General features: G+C 38.4%; 1 protein-coding gene across 2 annotated transcripts; it reads right to left on the bottom strand.

Moving 5' to 3' along the window:
- Positions 1-1,743: 1,743 nt before the first annotated feature.
- On the bottom strand, positions 1,744-22,693 carry INSIG2 (insulin induced gene 2). 2 transcript variants are annotated; one of them, XM_003275183.4, is made up of 6 exons: positions 22,570-22,693; positions 14,938-15,326; positions 8,445-8,569; positions 4,875-5,041; positions 4,589-4,688; positions 1,744-3,497 (listed from the first exon to the last, which is right to left on the bottom strand). In XM_003275183.4, the coding sequence occupies exons 2-6, from the start codon at positions 15,179-15,181 to the stop codon at positions 3,456-3,458; spliced, it is 678 nt and encodes a 225-aa protein (XP_003275231.1). In that variant the 5' UTR covers positions 15,182-15,326; positions 22,570-22,693; the 3' UTR covers positions 1,744-3,455. The 2 variants fall into 2 exon arrangements, with proteins under 2 accessions (XP_003275231.1, XP_030657005.1); XM_030801145.1 differs by having other exon boundaries at positions 15,319-15,326.
- Between the last annotated feature and the right edge of the window lie 1,662 nt (positions 22,694-24,355).

Here is a 24,355-nt window from a genome sequence, read left to right as displayed (position 1 = left end):
AATATCATCCACCTAGTTTCTCAAGATAAAAATACGAACTTACCACTGACTCTTCCTCATCCTTAACCTTCACACCCAAGTCGCCAAGTTCAGGTGATTTTATTCCAAAATGTGCCCCTCATTCTTCATTTCCAATGTTACTACCCATCTCATCTCTCTCACCTGGACTCTACCCCTTATTTTATGCATAACCACACCAGTGAGTGGCAACCTGGGTTGCACATCAGAATCACCTGGGGAACTTTTAAAACTCCTAATACTGAGGGCATACCCCAAACTAATTATATCAGAGTCTCTGGGGGTGGAACCCAGACACCAGAATTTTCTATAGGTCCCCATGTGTTTCCAATATGCAGGCACATTTAAGAATTTTCCAGAATTGAAAACATGAGCCCACACATTGAAAGTACATACCAAATACCAAGCAAAAAAAATAATAACAAATCTACAACTAGTCAAATCATAATGAAGCTGGAAAATGTTAGAGGACAGTGAGAAAATCATGCAAATATCCTAGAGTGAAAAGATAGATTATCTACAAAGGAGAGAAAATTACGGTAATGGCAGACTTATCTGTAACATTAGGTGACAGAAGACAATGAGTTAAAAATCTTCAAAGGGCTGAGGGAGGGAAAAAAACTATGAACCTAGAATTCTACAGCCTGCTAAATTATTCTTCAAGAATGAAACAGACCTTTTCAGACACACAAAGCTAAGACTCTACTACTCAGACCATCACTGGAAGAATTACCTTACACAGAATATACTTCATTATAAAGGTAAGTGAGCCAATAGGATTACAGAAGTATGTATTGGTATTAACCAAGTCTGGCTTCTGCCTGGAAAATACAAGATATATGAAACATATGCATCACTGAGAGGTCCCAACGGCCTTAAAGAAGGTAAAATAGCTCAGTGCAAATAAATAAATTTTACATTAAAAGTTTTAGCAGGGCTCTGGCTAATTTGAATTGTTTTCTTGCACTTTTGTAGAATTTATCCCCAGTTTTCAACTGTGCAAATTTCCATAACTTGAAATAATAAAAGAAAGCACTGCCAATCTAGCAATGTTAAAAAATGTTTCCCATTTTCTTTCATTGAAAAAAATAGGTTCTATACATTTATATATTTATCAAAATATCACAATTTTATTTTTTGCTATAATTATCTTATTTTCTAGATGACCTAAAAATAATTTAAGAACACCAACGATAATCATTCACTCTCACCAATACTATATACAGTTGACCCTTGAACAACATGGTTTTCAACTGTATGGGTCCACTAATAACACAAATTTTCTTCCACCCCTGCAACAGCAAGACCAACCCCTCCTCCTCCCCCTCAGCCTACTACGCAACATGAAGATAGTATGAGTGAAGACTTTTATGATGGTCCACTTCCACTTAATGAAGAGTAAATACATTTTCTTTTCCTTAGCTTACATTATTGTAAGAAAACAGTATATAATATATATACCATACACAATATGTGTTAATCAACTGTTTCTTATTGGTAAGGCTTCCCATCAAGAGTAGGCTATTAGTAGTTAAGTTTTGGAGGAGTCAAAAGTTATACATGGATTTTCAACTATGTTGGGGAGTGGTGCCCCTAACTCCTGTTGTTCAAGGGTCAACTATATTTAGTTTCATCATTTCTTGGTAACTTCAACCACAGTAATTTCATTAGATTAATCCACAGTACCATATTCTAAGACTTACCACAAAGAAGAAAAACAGACTCTTAACCCAGATGATAATTACATATTTAATACATGTTGCTTTTAATAGCAATTTTTAAAGTAAACACATCATAGACCTTATAACTTATTAAAGATTTTATAGTGCTTACAAAGTTGATTCTAAAAAATATACCTTATTTGCTCTAAATGAATAACATTATCTGGAAGATATAATAATAAATTATAGTAGTATGTTTTCCACCACGACAGTTAAGATTGTGTACACATATTCAATATGAAATCCTCTTAGGATTTTCACTCCTTCAGCCTGAAAACATAAAAGCAGATTAAAGTTTGGCATACAAGATCTCAGTCTGATAGTAATTGTTTTAAAACTCAAAGTGTAAAAATATCTACTTGACATTCTAGGAAAGCATGGCCACATGCACAGACACGTTCTCTCACTCACTCCAACACACATGCGTGCACACATACACACACCCCAGAGTACTCAGAAGATCTTGCCCTTGTGGATCAGACAACTGCCATCAATTTCAAAAACTAATGGAAAAAATTAGCTAAGAATATGTTTAAACCATACTTAAGAGGTGCTGGTTGCCATCAAGATCTTTAACATGCAGAGAATGCCATCTCAATACATTCTTAAACAGACTTGAACTATTCACTAATGGATACACGAATACATAAGAAATTATGTATTCATCTACTCCCCAGACTGCATGTAAGATGAAAAACTAGGCATTCCACTAACAATGAGTCATATGACTGAACCCAGCTAAAGCTACAGTGGTTTGCTTCATAGAACCCAATAGATGACAGAACCCAACAGAATTAGAAACTTCACTGTGATCTGTTTGGAGTTTCCTATATGCTCCATGTGCAAAAGCAATGAGATTCTGTATTGCTGATGACAGCTAGTATCACTTTGCACTTTTGTGGCACTGCAAGAGGTCACTGTATTTCCAAAACATGTATTTATTCTAATTAAATCCTCTAATGGTCCTTACTTTTAATTATATATACTGTTCCAAATTTAGAACCAATACAATTTAATGCTAATGACCTCTTCTGCTCATCACATATACTTCCAGTAAAATCTGTCAAAACAGAAAATTACTCTTTGGGCTGTCTCCAGTAATGCAGGTTTGAAACCAGAAGTTCATTTTCACCCTGTATCAAAACACTCCAAACTCTATGAAACAACATTAAATTAGAAACTAACCACAAATTAGGGCACTCATAACTCATACTGCTGTGATTAGAAAAATAAAAAGGCACAACAGTAAGCTAAAGAGAAAATACCAGCTCCCCATATGCTTTTTGTTTGTTTGTTTGTTTTTGGCTTTCCTCTTATTTTATTTCACTAAGTTTACAAATTGTTCAAAGGATTCTTATACTCTGCATGACAGGAACAATATTTTGGCACATTAACATTGTGATACAATGTATGGCATGTTTAAAAAATTAATTTAAAAATTTCATCTATTAATCAACACTTTTTAATGTAGTACATATATATCTTACAGTTATTTAAGTCAAATACGTAAAGGTTTGCAACTGATTTACAGATGAAGCAATCACAGATTGCAGTAATATGTGTGTGTATATATATACTTATCCATATGTACACACACGCCAATCAAGGGGAAAACTGCATCCTGGCAATTTTACAGTCTGAAGTTTTGTTTGTATATCTACCATTTCACATCCTTTTCATCTTGTTTTTCTGTACAAACGATATTTTTTGCCTTCTTCATTCCTGATGAGATTTTTCTGCGATAACTTTACATTCGTACTGCAAAAATTAAAAGGTTAAAAGGTTAACAGATTAAGATTTCTTTTGAATAGCAACTTCCAAATAAACTGAAAAGCTCTAAAAATGAACGTTTTATTACTATGTGCCCATTTATTCCTCAAATAATCCAAGAGTTAACATAATTACTATGATTAAATGACAAATGTGACAGGGAAAAAATAATTCACATTCTGGAAGTGAAAAAGCCACAGCCAAAGGCAGGAGAAAGACGAGATTTCTGCATTACAAGCAAATAGTGGCAGTATATGATTTAGAATTTAGATCAATCTTTTAATATTGAAAGGAAGCAAAGCAGATTTCTTTGAGTACTCAATAAGGCAAATTAGCAAAGAATAGTTCATGAACTTAAGGATAGGGCTGTTGTGGTGAACTCAGATCACTGTATTTTCAAATTACTATATGATATAAAGGAAAAAATCTATTACATTAACAAAAGCTTCCAGTCAAAACAGTATTTTTAAAGTACAGCTATAAAAATGTACACCCACAATTCAAAATAAAGGAAACCAACAGGGTAAGATAATTGGTTGGCTATTTTACCAAAAATACAGCAAAGTAAATCACTCAATTCTCCTAACCTGGCTAAAAAGGTAAAAGTGACAGCATTTATTCATAAAACTGCTGTGGCCTCTGAACGTCACTCCCCAACCTTTTCTTTCATAACTAAAATGATCAAACGTCTTGATTTGTTAGAGATGGTCCTAATGTATACCTATTGTAGCAACACACTTATCAATAGTGACCTTTTTAACTTTTAAAACTGTCCTTTTTTGATATAGTGGAAACCTGTAGATTAGTTTTTTAAAAACCACTAATATCCCCCATATGGTCAATAAATCATATTGCCCCATCCATAACACATTTTGAGCTTTTCTCTCCAGTGGCTCCTCAACTTTTAAAACACCTGTGATTAAATTCTTCCAAATGACTTATTTCAATGGAAGTGCAAAAAAGCAATCAAAGAATGTTGTCTTTACAAATTGCTTTCCCTTAAAGGACTATCTTTTAGAGAAAACTTGTCATTTGTCATACATCTCATTCAGAAAAGTGATTAATAAGCATCAGCTTACCATTGCCAGTTGTCGACCAATGTTTCCCATTGTTATGCCTCCAGCAAAAAATATACATGGTAACCAAGAACGAACATAGAGGAAATCTGGAGATGTATATCTAGAATAACAGACATGTCTTTAATACCCACAGAGGAACTGCAATGACACTTAAGATAATTACAATGAAAATAAACTACTCTGTAGATTAAACTGGCTAACCTCATTTCATAATCTCAATTCTGAAAGCAGTTATCATTTATTTATCTAGCAAACAAGCACCAAAAATTGAAGGATTAATACTTACTGATAAACACCATTATATACTAGCAATTGGGTGACCACAGTTGCCAAGAAGGCGATTCCTACTCCAAGGCCAAAACCACTTCTAGATCTATCAAAAGTCCACCACAGTCCAATGGATAGTGCAGCCAGTGTAAGAGACAACTGTATGTTGTTATCAAAATCCACTTTCTGAGATCAGTGTTAAGAAGTCATCTTAAAATTTGTAACCAAATAATATCACCTGTTCATTTTTCTAAATAAGAGATGCCTCCGTTGAGAAGGGAATTAATTGCTTCTACTCAAGTACATTCAGTCTCTTAGTACAATGTATGAAGCTAGGTGGGATTAAAACTGTCTCCAGTATTTACCCAATACCAGATACACAAAAGACATTAATCAATAGATCCTACCAACTGTAACCCCTTCAAAACAAAAAACAAAAAGAACAGTCTACATACATTCCCAATTACAAGCATTTAAGAAATGCTTTCTTTGCTAAAAATGTAACTGGATGCCTCAGAACACAAGTATCGCTAAAGGAACACACTTTTGCAAAAAAGGAAACCAATATTACTTCTCCAACAAGTTTAGAATTACTTGAGAATCATACAGGAACTTGAAAATAGAAGAGTTGACAGCTATTTAACAGGGTACCACATTCTCTCTATGATTTACTGACAGACACATTTTATAATAACGCAGTTCAGAAACAAGAGTACCAAGGACACAGTATCCCTTTCTATTATGTCAACTGTTCTAGTTTTAATTTGTTGAGTATAAAGCCTTGAAGAGAACATTATCTTACAACCTGCCAAGCTATTTTGGTGCCTGAGACTTTCTGGTATAGGACAGTTTGCTCAAATGATATTTTATTTTCATCACCTACTTAAGCATCTATTCACAAATGTATGGCCCTTTTCTACACCAAAATCTCTGGGTAAAATTAAGCTTTACAAATTCAGTTTTCTCATCTCTTTGCTAGAGGATTACACTAAAGGAATTAATTTCAAGTGTCATTAAAAGGGCATTATCTATGTCCCAAAGGCCACATCTTGGCTCTATAACCAGCTACTGGGGAAGGCAGGGGAGGTTTGAGAGAACACATATCACCAAACTGACCATGCTGCAAGTATAGAGAAGTCCAAAAAAAAAAAAAAAAAAATGCATACGAAGCCATTTTCCACTTCCTTTAACACTCTTTTTCACCATTTCCCCACCCCTACCAAGCAAGTATCCTAAACACCCAGCTTGCTTATTTCTCAGAATCTCAGGACTATCGTGGGCAACTCTCTCAAGGTCCTTCCTTGTAAAGGCTTGATCTAAAAAGAAACCTACAGTTCATATGGGTATGCTTCTGGAAAAGCTTTTCTTATTCTTTTGCTGTTATTATACTTAAAGTTCAAAGAAAAGGTTTAGAGCTCTGATTTCCCTATGAAATAAACACTCATGTAAAGAGTGGGATTTGGTATTAAATGAGTTTCATGTTTGCTAACTAAACTTAATTAAAAGTCACAGCGAAGTAAGGAGGCTTCCAGAGTAAATAGATATATCAATCTTAAAATAGTGCCATATGGGCCAGGTGCGGTGGCTCATGCCTATAATCCCAGCACTTTGAGAGACCGAGGCGGGCGAATCACAAGGTCGGGAGATCGAGACCATCCTGGCTAACACGGTGAAACCCCATTTCTACTAAAAATACAGAAAAATTCACCGGGTGTGGTGGTGGGTGCCTGTAGTCCCAGCTACTCGGGAGGCAGAGGCAGGAGAATGGCGTGAACCCAGGAGGCGAAGATTGCAGTGAGCCGAGATTGTGCCACTGCATTCCAGCGTGGGCGACAGAGCAAGACTCCATCTCAAAAAATAAAAAAATAGTGCCATATGATTTTGTAAAGTCTAAGTAACCTAATATTAGAAGTGTATGCTATAAATTTAGTAAAGCTTTTGGGCTTAAAGGACAATAGTATATCTAAGATTGCTATATTTAAGTATTTCATTGAGAAAGAGAGTGAACAAAAGCAAAGAATTTGAACTTATTAAGTTTTCAAAATTTCAGAAAAGGCCTTTTAAATTTCTCTACTTAAAAACAAAAATCAAAGTGGAAATGTCTGAGAGAAAAAGATCTAATCCACCAGACAGAGAGGAACTGACACAGTTATGAGGCTCCTGGGTAGGAAAATGAGATGTTTCTACACTTTAGTCAGGCTGTCTCGGGTCTGTTCTCAGCTCTGCTGCAATGTCGCAGTATAAATAACTTAGTAAATTACCTAACCTCTCTAGCTTCCATTTGTTTTATTATCTTTACAAAGAAAATGTGGAACTACGTGATTTCTAAGTTCTCTTCTAGATATAATAGTATATGATTTTATCTTTTTAAGCCCTCCTGACCACTAGATTTTTTATAAAATCTTAAATCTCAAAAAGTTCACCAAAATAAACATGTGGAAATGTCCTCAATACAAAAGGAAATTAAAAATAGTAACAGCCACTAAGGGACTTCCAAATTCACAGACCTGCAACAGCCAGCACAACTGTGCAGAGGAAGGCAGATGTGTTTTCAGAATCTAGGACCTTGCTCTTTTCTATGGTTTCTGCCCCCAAGCTTATCCAAAACACCTCACTACTTTTTGTGAAAGACACAGGGATCTACTTGACACATGACCCACCCTCTCTCTCCAGCTAGCTAACTCTGCCAGCCCCGAGTCCAGTGCAGAGTTATAAGAGCAAACTTTTGGCAGCCTGAGTCACACTTCTTGCTTTTCCAAGTACCCAAGGCTCCTGCCACCTTCATTGTCTAAACCACATCTCCTAGAAAAAGACAGGAATAGCATTTCCTAGTTCCTCTTCTACCAAGGAAAGTCAGAACGAATGAGGAGGAAGTAGAAGAGAGGAAATAAGGAGGATGACAGGAGGAAAATCTTATGAGGGCAAACATTTTTTTCTGGACACAGAAGGTAGAAAGGAGAAGGGGAATAGGGGCTACCTGAGACACTGTAAAAATACTCATTAACCACTAAATAAAATGTCTGAATATTCAAACAATAAAACTTTAAAACTATGTACTAGGGAAGAAACTTATTTTTGGCCAAGGTCTAAGTTGGTATTTCTACTTATGCCGTTTACGTGGTTTGTCGGTATTGATTAAAACCAATGCGTCTACCTTTAAAAAAAAAAATAGCTTCTTTAAGTTAAGAAAAACAAAAGACAAAATAGCACCTGAAGCTACATGTCCTTATTAGCAAGTCTTAACAAAGAAAGAGAGGAAAAAACTCCTCTGAAAATGTACCTGTTCCATTTTTGGATTAACTACACAAAAGTAATTAAGTAACCAAATTTAAGAAAAACAAGTAAAGCTTTTAAATTTGCAAAGTTTCTAAGTGATAGTGAAAAATACGAACTGAAATGAAAGGCTATAACCCCACTTTATAATTGCACAGCTGCTACACTGATGTTTCAACAATATGGTTCACATTCTTCTTCTGACTAAGTGGGCATATCATAATTCAACAACAGTGAATTTGTAAGGGGCTGTTTAACCTTTGGTTTGTTGGAAGCTGCTTTGTTATTACGCATTTCATTACAGAGTAAAGGATACAGCACTGGCATGATTTATACCAACAAAGACTGCTACACACCGCATTACACTGGACCACTCTCTTTTAAATTTATGTGGTTCTCCTAGATGTCTGTCAATGCAGGGGTATAATAACCCAATCACAGCTGTGGGGAAAAAAGAAAAAAATTAAGTTACCTCCAATGTTATACTGGCAACACTTATGCTAAAAGAATCACTACCACCGCCACAAGCATTTTAAAGATTCTTAAAAAAAACAAACGAGTTATTTCACATCAATCACCGATATTTTTTAACTTACCTTCCAAAAGAAATGAAATGAGGATAACACCAATGAAGAAAGTATTGCAAATGATTACCACAACATTCTAAATTATAATCAACAAAATACTCTTCAAATGTATGATTCACAATTTAGCAGCCTGGACTAAATGATTCATGCTACTTTTCTACTACTGATACCTACGAGACCTGAAAAGTATCAAACCAGTTAGCAGTTAAGTAATGTTCTCTCTAAACTCCAAACCATAAAATATGTATTATATGCCACAAATCTAAAGAGAATCTAGAAGCATAAAAGTATACAACAAGCTCATCATACACACAGTGTTCTGAAGGTTCTGACTGGCCTCTTACGTAGATCAGTCTCGCCCCTGCCAGCTTCCTGTCTTAGTCTTCCGCATCTAGCACCTTTTACTGACACTCCTTTCCCCTCTAGCCCTTTAATGAGGCTGTAGGTCATATTGTCAAAGCAGGAAAACTCACAACAGAAATCTACAGGTAAGACTCATTCTGCACATAGAAACAATGGAGGAAACAAAGTGTAGAGTAGAGGTATTTAAAATTTTCAGTTAAATTTTAAGTGCACTGTTAGAAGAAGAAATCATCTTAGTACTTCTCTTAGTTTTGGAAAGAACACCTTGAATGTTGTGTCATTAATTATATATAACTGTATATAAAATGTCAATAATTGAGTCCCAAAATATTCTCATCCCTTTCTTAAATATTTCTCAAACCTCAACATTTTATTCATTTAGTGGGAAAGAATTTTAAGTGCTAAATTAGTTATTAAAAAGACGAATGAAAACATTCTAATCTTCCTAAAAACAGGATGATTATGTTGTGCCATTCTGGCAATAAAGACACTACTGTCACATCAGTTGAAAAGCATGTTTAAAGTATCCAATACCACTTAAGAGGAATCATGAAATTACAATGCCAAAATCTAAGTGCCTGAGGGAAAAGAGGCCCTCCCCCTACCCAGTATTAGCCAGCTATATCTCACAGGCAATGCATTCACTCTTCGAAGAAAAACAGAAACCAATTAGTATCAAAAATCACAGCCTAGCAGACCAATGGTGCAGCATTTGAAAAAGGCTGTGTGACCACCCTTCTATCTCGAGATGAGATGCTGCAACACTGTATGCATTTTCTAGTCCACAACTCTTTTGAGTTAGGCATTTGCTGAGTATAGATGGCTCACAGAACATCAAGAGATTAAGAACATATCTCGGCAATGCAGAGCTCCAATAACTATTAGTAAATCTAGAAGTTTCACACTATATTCCTATTTAAAAGACTGCTCCAAAATCCTGAAAAGATTAACTGACAGGATTTTTAAATTTCTATACAAATAAAACGGCCACAAGCATCCATAATAGTTGAAATGTAATTAAACGAATATCACCTCTTTTTTTCTCAAGGGGTCATAAAACTAACAGCTCATTTGTCAACCCCGTCCTCCCACCATATATATCCTCCCTTTGCCTGTTGCTGAGTAAAGTCAACTAAGAGCAGACATTCCAAGTCAATTTTCCTGAGCAACTGATGCCTAGGTAAAGAATTATTACATAGAGAATACTGACATGTATGTGCAAAGATATAAATAAGTAAAATTGACTATATTTTTATGCATGTGATGTCAGACTTGCAAGTGAGAGACAACTGAGGAGAGAAAACAAAAACACAAAAAGAAATTTAAACTGCCACACTGCCAACCCTGGGATTTGCCAATAAAAATCAAATCCATTGAGTATGCATGGTTCTCAGTTGCTCACTGAGAGGGAGAATTCGAAGAAGCTTGTCACTTCCCATTAAATGTCTTCTTCCTTCCTTTAAGTAAAGGCATGGCAGAGTCTGATAGCAATATATACAACACTGTGAGGTTCCACTGTTTGAGAGCTCGACAGAATATGTCTGGGCCTCTTTTCCTCTTCCTGTACTTTTTTTTAAAAAAAAAACAAGAAAGACTGTTAAAATCATGCGTGTGTTAAAATCATATGCAAACACAGTCCTGCTTATAAATCAAATGGTTCTCTGATGCAAAAATCACATTTCTTGTGATATCTTTAAGTTATTTCCCAGTGACTAGCTACAGTCTATCAAAGCTAAACACTAAAGAAGTTTGTAAAACATCAGTAGTGAGTCATCTCTTTTTTATGGGAGTGTGCTTAAATGCAGGGAGGCACTAAAAGGAACATAGTTAAAGCCAGACATTTTGTAAGAAAACAGGAACTGAATAAACGAAAACACTCCATGAGGTATACTTCGATGGAAAACTACAAGATAATATTTTCCTTCAACAAATACTTAAGCCCTGACAATATGTCTGGTTCTTGGTATTTGGTGGAGATTTAAAAAGGTAAGGCCAGGCGTGGTGGCTCACACCTGTAATCACAGCACTTTGAGAGGCCGAGGCAGGCCAATCACGAGGTCAGGAGTTTGAGACCAGCCTGGCCAATATGGTGAAAACCTGTCTCCACTAAAAATACAAAAAAATAGCTGGACGTAGTGGCAGGCGCCTGTAATCCCAGCTACTCGGAAGGCTGAGGCAGGAGAATGGTTTGAAGCTGGCAGGTGGAGGTTGCAGTAAGCCGAGATGGCGCCACTGCACTCCAGCCCAAGTGACTGAGTGAGACTCAGTATCAAAAAAAAAAAAAGGCAAAAGAGTAAGACATGATTCCAATTGCAAAGTGACCACAAAAACAATTAAATACAATCCTGCATTAACGGCAGCTGACAGGACAGAGGGGTCCCAGGCTTCTCCTTGCCTGTGCTAGGGGAAGGCAAGGTGCTGGGCTGTCAGAAAAGCTTCATAGAAAGAGGTGACCCTTGAGACAGGAGCATTCAGCAGTAAATGGCGCAGAAATAGTGCTCTCATTAAAGGGAGGTGACTGAGGACAATCATGGACAACTGGAAACTGCTGGTGTTACGAGGAAGCTGTAAGCTTCAGACACAAAGGGAGCTGCAGGGTCCAGAAAGACTCTGAAGAAGATAAAAGCAGTCAAGGGCCATATTATAAAGACTTTACCCTGCAGACAATGCGCAATCAGGAAAACAATGTTCTCACTGTTGTACCAGAGAGAGGCCATCTTCTTAGTAGTGAGGGTACCACACAAGGGGGCTGAGAAAAGGGTGGGTGCAAAACTAGAGGCAGGAAGAGAAAAAAGACTTCAAGCATAGCCATTGAGGGATGGACCAAGAAAGAGATAGAGGAAAGATGTAAAACTTGGAAACAGGATGTAGAAAGGGAGAGAAAGCAAGGAATCTTACAAGGCTCTACAGGAGTAGGGCAATGGACTGCACAACTAAACAGGAAAGATTTTTCTTTTCTTTTTACATTAGATATTATTTTCATACGTTTGGACACAACCAGGCTACTTGTGATTTTTGAGGCAACTTCTCTACTTATTTTATCCACACAAGTTGTCTTTTTCTATTTATTCTTTAGAAAGATTTCTTTGTGGCTCTCGATAATGCTGAAAAGGTTTCTAATTCCAATTCTGGTGCATGGCATACATAAGGAAGCTAACTTGTAACATCAGCATTATCAAACTAAAAATATGGAATTAAGAAAAAAAGTCATCAAAATTAGTTTACCAAAGTTCTCTATTAGTTGTCCCACCAGAACCACCACTAGCAAATTTTCCAGGATTGTGCTATAGAGAAAGGTGGCAAATAACAAGGAGCACTTTCTACACACAGAAGGCGGTGATTCTGGAGCCCCTCCAAAAGGTAGCTGCTCTATGTAGGAATGTTAGTTGAACAGGAAAATCAAAGGAAGATTATCAGTTTTTCTGACTTAAGATGGTAAGACCCTAGCGAGGTCTTGAAAATCCACGCCAACACATATACACAAAAACATATGCATATTACATACACATACAAACTCAAACACACTATGTTTCTTAAATCATTTACTTCTTTTCCCATGATACTTTCCCTAAAATAATGATGCAGGGGATGGCAGAGCAGAGATTTTGCAAGAATCCATTTTCCATCTCTGGCAACTTGGACAAATCTGATATCTTTCACTCTCATCTACTAAACACCATGACTTAACAAAATTGGTAGCAGAATTGGCTGGAATCTAGATTTCCTAATGCCTCTCTACTTTCTTTTGCCCAAGTAGCTTATGGTACAAACTGCTTTCAGAAGAAATACTTAAGCAAGAAATGTAAATGCAAATTCCCCAAATGAAAAGGTATGAGGTTAAGTTTGTAAGTGTGACAAACCTAGTGGCTGGGAATAGGAAGGAAAGTAGTGGCTGAACTGTGGTATTAGCATTTGAAATTTTCCTTCCTAAAATGTAAGTTTATGGCAAAAGTGCTGACATTAAAGGGGCAGAAGGACAAGACAGCGGGTGCAGCCCTGTTACTCTTCATAGTGGAGGTACAATGAAACCTCAGTTAAGTTCTCCTGCCCCAGCCCAAATGCACAACACATGCCAGGGAATTCCATCTAGGTCTGGCACCCAGTCTGGAGGCTTGAAAAGAGGCATCCTGAGTAGGGGGGAAAGTGTCAGTAGCTTCCTTTTCCCTTCCCCAGCATGTGACATGTGGACCCAGTCACACCACTCACTGGCTCTGGGACCCTGGGCTCACTGGTTTTCTTTCTTCATCTCAGTGAGTGTCCTCATCTCCCCATAACAGGCACAATGCCAAACATCTCTCTCCCAAAGTTGCTCTACAGAACCCTGGGATTACAGTATGTACTTAGCACATTAGCAGACATTCAACAAGCAACAGTTTCCCTTCTCTGACCTTCCCTTTGTTCTATCCTGAAAAGACATGTATGTTCTTCCATGTCCCAAAAAGATTCTACTGGCAGCCAGACTACACCATAGAAGAAAAGAAACAAAGAACTAGAAAAGTTGTTGAGAAAACGTTTTCTCTTCTGAATTTAAATGAAAGAAAAATGCATGAGGACCAGTACATACAGCAGAGAGTGATACAATTTAATTTGTTTTTTATTTGGACTATTTTGCCTTTTCTCTTGGAGAATGATAACCCTGGGGAAACTAGGAATCACTGCCTTCATGACTTCACTTTTAATGTGAATGCTGTAATAGTGAGACATCAGTATATAAACACTGAAGCCTTACTATACTACAGTGCCCCTCTAACTGTGCAACAGGATTCTATAATTGTCCAGTAAGTTTCACAAGGCCATTCTAACACTTCTGTAAAGCGCAACCTCACCCTTCAACCTCCAGCTCTTGGATGGAAGCCAAGAAGGACATATATTATGTTGCAAGATATTCATTCATATATGTTAAGTATGAGACACCAAATGGGTATTTAAGAAGCAATTTTCTCCTTCAATCAGAATTATCTTCTACCACATGATTATGGTTTCCTTTTATTACTTTATTATTAAAAACAGTATTAATCTATTGGTCTTGGTCATTAGAAAACACTAAAGTGCTATCCATTGTGGAAGTATGGCAGCAATAAAGTATTGTGAAATGCTCTACTCTATGCATTACACACTGCCCACCACCAAAAAAATATCTAAAGTAACTAACAGGATAATAATTTTAAGCAAAGAGAGTCTACCTTATAGATGTCTTTAAATATTTATTATTCTAAGGTACTTATAAAAACAAGACACCAAGGAAAAAGGCATTTACAAAAATATAACATGAAGCTTTAAACTTTAATTATTCAAGTTTTTATTACTTCAAAAACAAGACCACATCATACGCATCAAACCCTTAAAACCAAACGGTGGTGTTCGTCATCAAAATAACTTAAAATAACACTTAGATGAGATGGGTTGAAGAAAGAACAAAATTAAGGGGTTAAATGCTTCATCCCTAAGGGAAACAGGATTGTTTTTCAGAATTAAATGTTAAAAGTTTACAGGACAGATAGAAATGAGACAGAAAGGAGTACATACATTATGAGTCCATTTATATTGCATTCTAGAACAGAGAGAAATAATTTATGGCAACAGAAAGCAGATCAGTGGTAGCCTGAGGCTGGGGAATGGACTGCAAGAGGACACGAGAGACTCTGGAGGGTGATGGAAATGTTCCACAGCTGGATTGGCAGTGGCCACGTGACTATACGCATTTGTCTAAACACATCAAGTTGTTCAATTCAAACAGGTCCAGTGTATTATATCTAAATTATATCTCAATATATTTTAAAAAGGTTTATTGCTCAGACAACGTCCATACTTATTTACCCTACTTCCTTTCTAAGCATTACAGAAACATCCTACACATACCTGAAGCCGTGCCACAGCATGGGGGTACCCACCATGCAGAAGAAAAGATGCTTGCAATCACATCAGGTGGAAAGAGCGTCACATTTCTCTGAATCTGAAGTAAATTTAACACTAATGCAAGAAATACTCCAATAAAAAATAGCACTACTCCTCGAATCATCAAGTTCACACTCTGGCTAGTGACAGATGAAATATATGGGCCACACTTTTTGGGCCCAGGTGACTCTGTCTCTCCTTCTGCCATGGTTTCATAGGTTCAGTAAGCCATTAAAAAAAAAAAAAAAAAAAATGGAAAGGCTTCCCAGCTGAAAAGCTCAACTGTCTGTGAATCAAAGACTGACGCTTCAACAGTACCACATCTTGTCCTAAAGTAGGACCTACCAGAAATCCTGCAAGAGATAAGAAAAAAGAAATTAATGTGTATCTAATACATGATTATTGTAATTTTACTGATTTCAATACTAGTTAATTTAAATGGACAAATAAAATGACAAGCTTGTATACTAATTTATTCAAATTACTAAGTTATTTATTGAATAAGAAAAAGTTTTAAAAGTATTTTTATATTCAAGACGTGATAAAAAATAAAGTACTACCCTTACATTTCCTAGGACAGAAAACGTGACCTAAGAGAACTGAAGGTTAGAATCATAGTAGAAACAGCTTGCTCCATCTCTGAGAAAAGCACAACAGGTAATCTGACACTTCCACAACAATCTGGAGGGTAAAACTCTGCTCTCTGTTTCTTCTTCCTAAATCTCTAAGCCTATCAGTTACAATAGTGTATTTTATATTTTACAGATAAGCATATTCTGACTGAAGACGCTGTATTTTTTGCAATAAAATGTGACTTGCTTACAAGGACAACCTCCACAGAAGAACAAAATAACCTGCTTTAATGTTTATTATTTGGTTATCTGCACAAAAACATTCTACAAAACCAGACCACCACGCACACACCTACATATACACCAAACACAGAAACCAGACCTGACTCACTCTCCCCAGGGGTACAACTGTATCCCACTCCTGCCTCAACAGTCTGCCCTTGTTGCAATCACAGAAGGGATTGTAAGAAAGCTGGAGGACAAAGCAAAAGAAAGGAAGTGAAGAAAATGAGGAACAATCAATCTAATGGCTAGATTCTAAGGAGTTTTATCTGCTTGGTCTCTGACTCCTAAAACCTAAAACTTTGCTACTACAATCAGTCTAGGTATTTGTTCATTCCTCTAACCAAAGTGATCTTTCCTTTTGGGGCTTTCTATGTGCTGTTTTAAGCACCTGACATGTGGTAATTCATTTAATCCTCACAATAACCTTCAGAGGTAAGTGCAATTATTATGTACATTTTATAGGTGACGCAAAAAAGCAAAGAAAGGTTAAGTCGCTTGACCTGGTTCACACCTCCAGTAAGAGGCCAAGCTGGGATTCAAAACCATGCAGTCTGACTCCAAAGCCCTCATTCTTACCATGATATTCAGTCTCCCAAACTGTCACATATTCGATGTGTTTTCTATGAATACTAACAGTTTTTAAATGGGAAAAATACTACACAGGTAATTTACTTTTATCCCATCCAACAATATATCTTTGGCACTTTCATAAGTTGGTACAGAAATGATATTTCCTTCAATCCAAAAGCAGTTTATTTTAAAAAGTGTAGCACTTATAATGACTACTTTCTAATTAAAGGTATAGTTGCTTTATGGATTGTAAATGTTTTATGAAGGTCTTATTGACTATTATATTAATATCACTGTGCCTATGCACCCAGAAAAGTTCCTGTTTAGCCCACAGTGGGAGCTCCACATAATCATATTTGCTTAATTAAATTGGGTTACCTCTTCCTGAATCAAACCATATAGGGTAAAGGAGGCCTTTTTGAGAGCAAACCTAGCTCCTAATCATCACTTAAAATTTATACATTTCCTCTGAGTTTTTCAGTCTCAAACAACCTTTGAATGAATTTTGGAACAAAGCCCTCATGTAAACTGCAGAGAATGGGGCTGAATTACAAATAACTAGTATGAAAATGAGAATATCTGTAAGTACTAGTAACCTCCACAACCTATCAGTTCCATGTGATAAACACTTAGACAATGGGCCTTTTTACTAGGGCTATGCCACATCAAAGCTCTGTGTTCAACATTCAAGAGGAAATTCTGTTCCCAAGCTAGTCCTCACTGACCTACTTAGTCTATAATGTAATTGAACTCTATGGCTTAAAGGACTAAAAAAACTAATCCACAGTATAGCTAATTCATGGGAAAACATACTCTAAATACCAACGGAAAATGCCCTGAAACATCTCCTCCTGACCTGATCCTGCAGACCATTCCTTGCTGTGGAATCCAGGCATATGAGCATGCCGTGCATTCTGGTTGCTTTTAGCAAGGTTCAGTAGCTACAGAACTCTCCTTCATCATCATCATCATCATCATCTGGTTGCTTTTGGCAAGGTTCAGTAGCTACAGAACTCTCCATCATCATCATCATCATCATCATCATCATCATCATCATCTGGTTGCTTTTAGCAAGGTTCAGTAGCTACAGAACTCTCCTTCATCATCATCATCATCTGGTTGCTTTTGGCAAGGTTCAGTAGCTACAGAACTCTCCATCATCATCATCATCATCATCCAAATCTCATCATCATCATCATCATCATCATCATCTGGTTGCTTTCGGCAAGGTTCAGTAGCTACAGAACTCTCCTTCATCATCATCATCATCATCATCATCATCTGGTTGCTTTTGGCAAGGTTCAGTAGCTACAGAACTCTCCATCATCATCATCATCATCATCATCATCTGGTTGCTTTTGGCAAGGTTCAGTAGCTACAGAACTCTCCATCATCATCATCACCTGGTTGCTTTTGGCAAGGTTCAGTAGCTACAGAACTCTCCTTCATCATCATCATCATCATCATCTGGTTGCTTTTAGCAAGGTTCAGTAGCTACAGAACGCTCCTTCATCATCATCATCGTCATCATCATCATCGTCATCATCATCATCATCTGGTTGCTTTTTGCAAAGGTCTGCAGCTTCACTCCTGAGCCAGCGAGCCCACGAACCCACCAGAAGGAAGAAACTCCGAACACATCTGAACATCAGAAGGAACAAACTCCGGACACGCCACCTTTACGAGCTGTAACACTCACCGCGAGGGTCTGCGGCTTCATTCTTGAAGTCAGTGAGACCAACAACCCACCAATTCCGGACACAATATGCAGTATCAAAACTGAAATTTCACTTCAGGTCTAACTGATTCCAAAACCCATCCCCTTTGCCTCTATACCTTGAATTCCATTCCATCTCAACTGCTCAGACTTCTTTTTCGGCAGATGGTTCTATATAAAAGTGTTTGGTTACTGAAAAGATGGTTAGATGTTGAAATACCATCTCAACTATAATACACTCTCAGATAGTAAGCCAAAACAAGTAGGTGACTATACAATTGCACAAAGACGATGAGAATAAATGCAAAATCACCTTGAAATTTTCTTTAATAGTACTAGATCAAGGTGTAAAAATATGTTTTAAAGTAAAAAGAAAAAATAGCAAACTAACACTCTGTATGAGAACATTAGTTGACTCTTTTTTTTTTTTTTGAGACGGAGTCTCATTCTGTCGCCCAGGCTGGAGTGCAGTGGCACGATCTCGGCTCACTGCAAGCTCCCCCTCCCGGGTTTACGCCATTCTCCTGCCTCACCCTCCCGAGTAGCTGGGACTACAGGCGCCCACCACCACGCCTGGCTAATTTTTTTGTTTTTTAGTAGAGACGGGGTTTCACTGTGTTAGCCAGGATGGTCTCCATCTCCTGACCTCGTGATCCACCCGCCTCGGCCTCCCAAAGGGCTAGGATTACAGGCGTGAGCCACCGCGCCCGGCCTTTAGTTGCCTCTTTACTTCCCCAGATCCAGTAGACACAGCACGTTGCCCTCAAGTGCTGCTAACAGCTGCTAGAAGATGGGCATACTTTCTGAGTAACCCGCATTGGGAGTGTATCATTTGTTTCTGTTTGTGATTTTTCCAAAAGGGAATTAATGGAAAGGGGTATTTTATGTTTAATAGTATTTTTAAAAAGGAAAATAACTTCAGTTTAAAAAAGCTATTTCAGTCATGCTAGCCCCCATCTCACACTGACCAGCATTTGTCAAAGGGCACTGATATTTTAGGCAGGACAATTATTTGCTGTGTGAGACTGTTCTAAGCATTGCAAAACATTTAGCATCCCTGGCTCCCACCCACTAAATGCCCTCCCCTATTTGTGATAACCAAAATTGTCCCCACAATGAGAGCCACTGATTGCTACAGACTTCATTCTATTTCAAGACAGCTGGAGACATTCTGTTTATTTATGTTTTCTACCACAGCTGCTTATTTAACCTTTCCTGGCAGTGCTTGTTTAGTTTCCTACTTCGCCCCAAAAGTTTTCCTTAAAAATAACACATTTGCTTGGTTTATTTGAATGAGATTCAAAAAGCTAATTTTGTAACTACATCATAATACAATAGTATATAATTACTGGTGACAAAAAATAAAAGCTTTAAGAAATAGCAGGGAACTGGGAGATCATCTATTCCAAGGGGTATGAGACCCCCATGCGAAACAAAACAAAAAAGTTGTATATATACGCATTTTTTTCCTGGGATGAAAGTTCCATAATTTATATAAAGTACTCAAAAAAGTCCATGATCCAAACAAAGTAAAGAATGAGTAATCTAACAGTTCTCTCACTCTATTAGCAAGGCCAGTGACATGCAAAGTGGTCAGCTGGATTAACAAGAATAAGACAGTACCATCAGTTCTTATTACCACAAACATGTATAGTGAATGCCAGAAAATGACCAGACTCATCAAAGGGATAGAGGCTTCCACAAAACCATTTCACCCCCTACCATGCAACAGTGAAATTCCTTTAAAAGCATGTTTATAATACCAGTTGCACACTAGAGGAGTCAGAGGAGTGGGTTATTTTCAAGGGAAAGTAAGCTCCCTTAGTTTACTTTGAAGTTTGTTTTTCTGATTTTGTACTGATACCATTTAAAACAAAGTGGATCTATATCTTTAAATATTAGTCTTACATTAATGATAAACTTGATGCTCCAAAATTTTTTTAAAAAATCTATATTTGAAAAATTTAGATTACTTGACAAATAATTTGCTGACCAGGGAAAAAGTCTCTGGTATAAAGACACTGTTTAAAAGACAATATGTCAATAGATTCTTGAAAACAAGCCTGGTTAAATAGGCAGGTGCTGCTAGTTTTCATTTTATAAAATAAAATAGGTTAAGTAACTTTCCAAGATCACAACTGTTACCAGGTAGCACCAGGACTAGGCTCACCCACTCTGACCCCATGTCCAGAGTTCTTCCTGCTTCACCACACTGCTTCCATTCACAAACATGGTACAAAACAATTTAAGTGCCACACAAGAAACCGTTTTTAAAATCATGTTGGTAAACTACTATTAATACCAAAATAATGTTTTCAACAATTCACAAAGAAAAACTTTCCACCAGACTTGAAAAATTCTATGCTGAGCCCTGGCCTAAAATTTCTGGAAAGTACAATACTAAACAAACAGAAAAAAGTTGAAATAATTTGCATAGATCAATGATGAATCATCAATACTGGAAAAACATTATTCCAGGTGTATGGCTGCCTATTAATGGATTGATATTATTACTTTTAGGTTAAAAAAGATTTATAAGTGATTATGGGCTTTGTGAATAAAAATCAAGGTTCATGTTGGCCACTGAAACAACTTAGAGGCAACAAGCATTTGAAAACAAACACACATACGAAATCTTCTAGTAACCTTAAGAACCTGTTGCATTGTAACAACTGCAACACCCCCTAAAACCAAATGACAAGACCATCCCTCTTCCAATGATTAGCAGTAAAAGAAGTATTTTTACTCCCTCAGATAACCCTGTCTCTTCAGGTGCTTAGGTCATGTAAGCTACTAAATAATAAAGTTAAATTACTACCTCACATATTTTTCATCATATGCTCTCTTAATTAGAACAGCATTCTTGAAGTAGAATAAGCACTAACATTAGAAAAAAAGACTTAAATCAATGAAACAGTTTAATTCTCCCTAAATAAAAACACATCTACATGTATCATGGGCTAGAGACGTTAAAAATTTCTAGGAAGAAAAGCAATATTTGCCTTATAAACACTGCAACTCTTTCCTCTTGACATTAAAACCCAAACACAGAAACCAGTAAGTTAGCTGCATTTACAGCCCCTTACAGCTTTTAAATGTCACATCTCAGTGCCTAAAAAAGTTACTCCATCGTTTCAAGTTTCTGAGAACAAAGAAAACTGTCTTTAAACTACTGAACTGCATTTTATCCTTTCCTTTTCCGTGTGACCATCTGCAAAAGCAACAGTTGTCAGTTAAACAGAATCAATCTCTTTCCCAAGTGTACATGATTCACAGCTTGGTCACTGTACAGCAGATATGAACTGAGAACTACGACATAACACACAATGACAAAACACAGTACTGAGCACAAAGTACAGGGAAAGAATGAAAGAGAGAAAACAGGAAGAGCACACGTCTAATTTTTGTTTTCTTTGAGGCCCCCATTAGTAAGTAGCATTCCCTTCATCCATCTTCATTCAGTGGTTCACTGTCAGGGCCAAATCCAAAAGTTACAAAACACCATCTAGCTACTGTTTGGCTGCTTTTATTTTTTCTGCACCAGGACCGGAGCACGCATTCCCCTGCAGTCCTCAGCTCTACCGCAATACTGATACCAAACAGTTTCAGTGGCCCAGCTGCCAAGCCTAACCATTCCTTTTTAAAGCATTTCTTCATCAATCCTACAAAACAGCAAGTTCTTCATGGTATATTTTCCTAGAGCATCTAGCTAATATCATACTTTAACAACTTTTTCCAACGTTAACTGGACATGGGTCATTATCACTTAAGTGTTAGCGCCATTGCCCGCGCCCACTCCCATAATCCACACTGCTTTCCTTCTCCATATTGCCAATCCCCACTAAGCAACCCTAAAATCTAGTAATTATCATCAAATCCACTTCTAGGCCCTGGCAAGAATTCTTTGGCTTTATCGAAACATCTATTCCATAGGTAACCAATTCCAGTCAAAAATGCCAGAGTCTTGCTCCTCAACCCAATGCCCTATCTCTTTAGTGGATTATAAACTTACTACGATAACCTGTCTTCTTTGGATCCAACCCCCGCCCAAGCCTGAGTCTTCTCTCCCAGGCTACAAGTCCCCAAGTCCTGGCAGCTCTATGCTTGACAGCTCGCTGACCTCCACCTCATCAGACCTCTGGGGTCGCCCTTCTCGCCGTCCTCCAGCCTTCTTCCCGCTCAGACACTCATCCACTGTCCGGGGAGCCTCCACGCCTCCTATAACCCCTCCTCGATCCCGCAGTCCCCTTCTGGACCTTGCGGACCCCTCTCAGGTAAGCGGAGCCCCTTGCCCTGCAGGCCCATCAGTGGTCCTGGCTACCCGCACCTGCCACCAGGGTTCCCAGGCTGCAAAAACACAAGTAGTTCTTCTTCCCGAGGGCCACCCTCCTCCTCAGGCCGCTTTTCTCAGCACCACGTCACCCGCGCTTCGCCGGGAGACCCCCAACTCACCCCCGCCTCCGCCATCTTCTGGGACCAGCCCCCGTACCCCCTACCGCCTCTTCCTCCTCCACTCACACAACTCCGCCCGAGCGCCACTGCGCCTGTGCGGCCAACGAGGCCGCGCGCAGGCGATCGGGGCAGAAGAGCTTCCGTTTCCTGCTGTCAATAAGGGGTGGACCTGCGAGCCGGGGCAAAAGGGCTTCCGGTCTGCGGGAAACTGGAGGCTAGCGTTGGGCGTGGACCGTCGAGGTCACTGGAGGCTGTCGGATCAGCTGTTGCTTGCTGACCTGGCAGCCATGGGTAATGACGGATGCCCAGACCCTGTGGGCGGAGTAAAGGAATCCTGCACTGATACACGCACACTCACCGAGGGGCGCGGCCGTCTGCGTGGCCCTCATCTCGTAGCCGAAAGGAGCGCGTTCCGGGGCAGGCCTCCGGGTACTTCCCACAGAGGACCGGGCTTTATCCTCTTTGCTCCTTTTCCTCCCCTTGTAAGTCATAACTTATTTTGGGAGTAGAGCATAGTTATTTGTCTCTCGTCTCCATGCTACAGCACTTTATGTGCTTTTCATTCAAAATCGTTCCTCGAGGACGACCAAGTAATGTGATTTGGGGGACAGTTTTCATAGGAAGGGCTTTATAAGTTTACACCAATATAGAGAAAATTTAAAAACCTTATAACCGCTTATTTTTCAGAAGTATTATTTTTCATTTAATCTAAAACCATACTTTTAGAACATGAAACCAAGCCAAACAGATCTTTGCAGATTGTGCAAGCGAACTTTTTTTTTTTAATGAAAGTGGTGCCATCAATGCAAAAGCAAGCCCATGTAAGTGCCGAAAGGTACCCTTCATAAGGAGGAGTTGCTTCCCTATTCTGAATTTTTATTTATTTGTTTGAGACGGAGTCTCGCTCTGTCACCCAGGCTGGAGTGCACTGGCATGATCTGGGCTCACTGCAACCTCCGCCTCCCGGGTTCAAGTGATTCTTCTGCCTCAGCCTCCCCAGTAGCTGGGACTACAGGTGCACGCCACCATGCCTGCCTACTTTTTGTAATTTTAGTAGAGATGGGGTTTCACCATATTGGCCAGGCTGGTCTCAAACTCCTGACATGATTCACCCCCCTCATCCTCCCAAAGTGCTGGGATTACAGGTGTGAGCTGCCCCCTGAATTTTTTTTTATTATCCTTTAGGTTTTAGGGTACATGTGCACAATGTGCAGGTTTGTTACATATGTATCCATGTGCCGTGTTGGTTTGCTGCACCCATTAACTCGTCATTTAGCATTAGGTATATCTCCTAATGCTGTCCCTCCCTCCTCCCGCCAACCCACAACAGTCCCCGGAGTGTGATGTTCCCCTTCCTGTGTCCATGAGTTCTCATTGTTCAGTTCCCACCTATGAGTGAGAATGTGCGGTGTTTGGTTTTTTGTTCTTGCGATAGTTTACTGAGAATGATGGTTTCCAGCTTCATCCATGTCCCTACAAAGGACATGAGCTCATCATTTTTTATGGCCGCATAGTATTCCATGGTGTATATGTGCCACATTTTCTTAATCCAGTCTATCGTTGTTGGATATTTGGGTTGGTTCCAAGTCTTTGCTATTGTGAATAGTGCTGCAACAAACATACGTGTGCATGTGTCTTTATAGCAGCATGATTTATAGTCCTTTGGGTATATACCCAGTAATAGGATGGCTGGGTCAAATGGTATTTCTAGTTCTAGATCCCTGAGGAATCAACACTGTCTTCCACAATGGTTGAGCTAGTTTACAGTCCCACCAACAGTGTAAAA

This window comes from Nomascus leucogenys, chromosome 20, assembly GCF_006542625.1.
Source record: "Nomascus leucogenys isolate Asia chromosome 20, Asia_NLE_v1, whole genome shotgun sequence".
Classification (NCBI taxonomy): domain Eukaryota; kingdom Metazoa; phylum Chordata; class Mammalia; order Primates; family Hylobatidae; genus Nomascus; species Nomascus leucogenys.
The sequence above is the reverse complement of the archived record's forward strand: the minus strand, read 5'-3'. Positions and strand labels throughout refer to the sequence as shown.